The 5,000-nt window shown below is 31.3% G+C and overlaps 1 protein-coding gene across 1 annotated transcript in view; it reads left to right on the top strand.

The window, feature by feature from the left end:
* Positions 1-5,000, top strand: part of arpc2 (actin related protein 2/3 complex, subunit 2) — a 25,562-nt gene that overhangs the window by 5,625 nt on the left and 14,937 nt on the right. Inside the window, exons 4-5 of the mRNA XM_056465920.1 lie at positions 4,699-4,744; positions 4,839-5,000. The exon at positions 4,839-5,000 is cut by the window's right edge and continues 25 nt beyond it. Of these exons, the coding sequence (XP_056321895.1) occupies positions 4,699-4,744; positions 4,839-5,000 (208 nt within the window). The remainder of the gene's footprint in view (positions 1-4,698; positions 4,745-4,838) is intronic.

Here is a 5,000-nt window from a genome sequence, read left to right as displayed (position 1 = left end):
AATACTATTGAATACTATTAGATTTAATCAGTTAAAAGATATGAATATGGTATAAATATATCTAGCTGTAGAAAAAAAACATCTTATTAGTCAAATTTTATGAGAGATTGGTTTACTTATATTAATATTCAGGGCCAAATTTGATGCCTTCTCAAAATAGACTATGATAAGCATTTAAAACACATTGAACTTATTGATATTAGTACATAAATGTTGTTCTTACTTGTTTTATTTGTGTTTAAATGTTAAAAGTATGTGATCCAGATGTATGTAAAATGTTTATGCAATCCAAATACATCTTATTTGTTGGATCTAAATATTTTATTTGAGTGATATTAACAAACACCAGAAATTGCAAGTCAAACACAATTCATAGTAAGTTCTCCGGTTTCCCCCACGGTCCAAAGACATGTGATATATGTGAATTGAATAAACTAAATTGGCCGTGTAGTGTATGTGTGTGAGTGAGTGTGCAAAGGTGTTTCCCAGTACTGGGTTGCAGTTGGGAAGGAATCCGCTGTGTAAAACGTGACATGGATAAGTTGGCAGTTCATTCCGCTGTGGAGACCCCTGATGAATAAAAGGACTAAGCTGAAGGAAAATGGATGAATGATCATTTTTGTTAAACAGGTTTGGAACAAGTGGAGAGTGAGTAAATGATAACAGAATTTACATTTTTGTGTGAACTAACCCTTTAATAATGTAATCGTCACTTATTTTTGCTGAATTTTCAGCATCATTTCTCCAGTTTTCAAAGTCACATGATCTTTTTAAATGCTGTCTTTTGGTCTTTTGCTTTTGATTTTGACCAATTTAAGTCCTCTATAATGAATAAAAATGTTTATTTCTTTTTATCATTTAAGAAATATTGTATTTAGCTTGTGATTTTGGATAAAATATGAATTATATACTCATCTTTTCATTTTCTTCTTATTTTGGTCAGTTCAGAATAATAGTCGTATTTTGTTCAATGCAATTTTCCACAAGGACGTCATTGCAGGCTACTGAGCAATTTAGCTAGCAGGTTGCAGGACTGCATCTGGTTTAAGTGACGTTTGTAGTGTATTGAGACCGTTTCATAAATACAGTCTTTATTTCCTGAGGACGATTATGAAACGCCATAATAAAGTGGCCAATGAGCTGCTCTATTTCACTGATCTTCTTGTGTCATTCTCACACTGTTCTCGTCTTGTGATTTTTACATGTTTCAGCGTAGGGCGATCACATTTATTCACCATGTAAGGGTCTAAAATGACTTGTGGCTTCACTGTGAAACAGGAAGCGTCTATGACTCGCTTTAAATGGAGGAAGTGACATGTTGTAAAAAAAGAAACTTAAAACATGAGTTCCTTCTTTAATAAACTTAGCTTGAGCTCAGTTGATATTGAAATCAGCTCATGTTTCACATTGTAAATAGCTTTTTTTTCAGAGTTATTAAGTTATTTTTAAAATTTATTTATTTATTTGTTTTTCGCCTTTTTTTCTGATTTATTTATTTTTGTTTATTTATTTTTAGATTTTTTTTCCCAATTTATTATTATTATTTTATTTTTGTATTTTATTCAGATGTTTTTCATTTCTATTTTTTTAGCTTTTTTCATAATTATTTATTTATTTTTTCGCTTTTTTCCAATTTATTTATTTCAAATTTTATTAATTAATTTTTTTCACTTATTTTCCATTTTTTCCCAATTTTATTTATTTATTTTAAATTATTATTATTATTATTATTATTTATTTATTTATTTTTTTACATAACCACTTCCCCTATAATTTAACCTCTTACAGATGAGATATTATATATATATATATATATATATATATATATATATATATATATATATATAAATTATAATATAAAAATAAAATAAGAAAAAATCATACAAAATAAATAAATAAAAAGCACTGCCATCATACTCTTCAGGGGATGCGTTTGTACCTCAAGTTAGATTGTAGTTATCTCAAATTACATTGGTGATAGGTTACTTAACCTCTAAAAGTACATATCTAAATATCTAAAAATTCTTTTCCACCTCTTCAGAAAAATATCAGTCTTCATTTGTAGACATGCAGCTATTTTTTCCATTGCATAGACCTGTTCAAGTCTCTGAATCTACCTTTTTAGGGCCTTCTTCCATCCCATGCATTGTTATCAATTTTGGTTTTGCAACCAGTAATAATATCCTTAGTACAAATCTTGTTTCTTCATTAAAAATTTCTTTGGGCAGTTCTCCCAATAAGCACACAACTGGATTGTGGGGTATTTCTATACACCATTTCAGTGTGGTGATGCCATTGGCCCATGAACAAAAGTCAATTCAATCATAACTTAACGTTTAAACCGCTGTCAAAACATTATTAATCAATATGTGCCCTTTTGGGATTCTCGGAAGTTATGATAATTAAAAATGTAAAACAGGAAATACGTTAGGACCATTGTTATTGTTTACATCTCTCAAAATGGTCTATATCTAATATCTTATCAGTTTTTTTTTTACATTTTCCCCAAATTCTTGAATCTTAGGGCAGTCTTTAGGAAAATGTGGGTATGATCTCCTGTTTTACCACATTTTCTCCAACACAAAGCGACAGATGGTCCTTTTTTATGCATGTAGAAATTACAAAAGGAGTATTAAAGTTCCTAATTTTTACTTTCCAATGATATTCTTTCCATACTCGACTATTAATTCCTTTATGACATCCTTCACATAATTCAGTTAATAGTGCATTCATTATTTGCAGGCGTTTTTCTAGATGAAGTGCTGGGATTGAAATCACCACAGTTGTTATTAGGGCAGGATTTTTCTTATAGTCTTGCGGGTTCATGCAGTTGAGGTTGATGGGTGGCCTATTTTTCCCCTGCCAATGCAAATAGTTATTCAAAGTTTGTTCCAGCCTCATTCAGCTTTGCCAATGTAAATCAAGCGAATTACCAATGCAAATCAGAGGCAGCATCCAGTAGAATCAGCCCTTTACTTCCTGTCTGCATCTATTATGCACATAGACACAATCTAAAAATGACCTGCATGATTTATTGAATCTTATCCATAAAATATGATATTCTGCTTAAATAGGTGACAAAATAACAGGGGGCTCAAAGCATGATGAAATGCTAGGAATGAAGCAAGCCTGTGCCTGTCGTTTTTTATTCATAGATAGTTGACGGGACATGGGTCTCATTCCCTAACCATGCACAAATTTATGCGTGTAATACCGACGTTTTCGCAAATAAAGCTTGATTAATCAAAACTTTCGTATTAAAATTGATTCTGAAAGTCAATTTAATAGAAAAACATATGATAGCGGTCTAAAAATTAGTACACCCTCCCAGGTTTATATGTTGGGGAATAATGTTAAATTAAATTGAGTGATTTTTATATACATAGTAAAAGCATATTAAATTGAGGTGTAACATCACACATCTCACGGTTCGGATCACATGGTTTTTTTAGTCATGGATCAGACCATTTTTCAGATCAGCTAAAAAGGGGAGGAGACAAATGTAATTTGCTTTTTATTTATTACAAAAACAGCACTGCAAGAAACTTGGTTTTAACAAACAGAACCTGTGATTTTATTAAAAATAAATTAAAGAAATCATCAGCTGAATAAAAATAAACTGTAAAATATTCAGTACTGTGAAAACTGTTGCTACTACTGTTGCTGATGACACTAAATGTAGAAATCTAACATTATAATTTGTACAACCCATCTTTATTTTTAATCTCATTTTCAACAAATGATTCAGTATTCACTCAGAAAACTTCATGTTTTAATGCTAGATGTGTCATTTTTAAAGAATTATTCAGTGCCATTATTTTGACTCCACCTTTTGGTTAAATAATGTAATTACTGCCTGGAACTTTCATTTTTAAGCGTCAAGTTAAATGCATATGATGGTCATTTTAATCTTTACTATAAACCTCAGTGGTTTTATCTAAACTATAAACTGTTATCCCAGTACTTCTGTTTTACTTGACTGTTAGTAATTTCCTAACTCAAAAAGACTAAAGACTGAATCTCTTAGGATTAATAAACGTATGCAAATCACCATCATTTATAATTCATGTTGAAAGGATCCTGATCTTTTAATGATTAATCGTGCAGCTTACACCGAATGCATTAATGCAGGTTAAACGAGTAGTGAGAAAAAACACCTTTAATAACCTAAGAAACCCACCACATCCCGAATAACCTACCACAACTTCTTTCGTCATCATTATATTTTACAGGAAATCCTAAATGCTTTCAAATATGTGACTTGAATGACAAGAGAGGCGATCTCTCTCTGTGATTGTTACAAATTTCGGATTAATCTACTAGTAAAAATGTATTAATCAACGTTACCGTTACACCCCTAATATTAAATGCAGTTGTCTGACTGATGTAATGTTTTTGGAAAAAACAAAATGTGGACGCAATTATGTTGCATCGTCATTCTGCAAAACGTTTATGTAAAAATGACACTTGTACTTCTCACCTGTGCTTATTAAAATGAACGACATTTTAGTATCTGTCTTATGCAAATCATATTAAAATTGAATGTAATGTGAAAAATCCTATAAAGCTCATTAAAATCCCATTTTAAGTATGTTGCTTTAATTAAAATTAGTTATATTTATTCATAAAACTGTAGTTTTTGTTAAATTATTTTGAATTCTTAAAAGATTTTTCACCTTTAAATTGGTTGTGTTTCAGTTGCTGAAGCGCGTTTATGGAAATTTCCTCGTTGCACCAGAAGACGGTGAGCCAAACACTTATTTACTGTTTTCCTTATTTTTATTCTTGCTGTAAGATTATTGGTTTGATGGTTTTTTTTCCTCCGTTCCTCTTTGAAGGCTACAACATTTCACTGCTCTTCGACCTGGACACTCTTCCACCCAATAAAGAGGAGGTGATCCACCAGGCCGGGATCCTCAAGAGAAACTGCTTCGCTTCCGTCTTCGAGAAGTACTTCAAGTTTCAGGAGGAGGGTCGAGACGGAGAGAAAAGAGCCGTTG

The sequence above is a fragment of the Danio aesculapii genome, chromosome 9 (genome assembly GCF_903798145.1).
Source record: "Danio aesculapii chromosome 9, fDanAes4.1, whole genome shotgun sequence".
Lineage (NCBI taxonomy): Eukaryota > Metazoa > Chordata > Actinopteri > Cypriniformes > Danionidae > Danio > Danio aesculapii.
The sequence above is the reverse complement of the archived record's forward strand: the minus strand, read 5'-3'. Positions and strand labels throughout refer to the sequence as shown.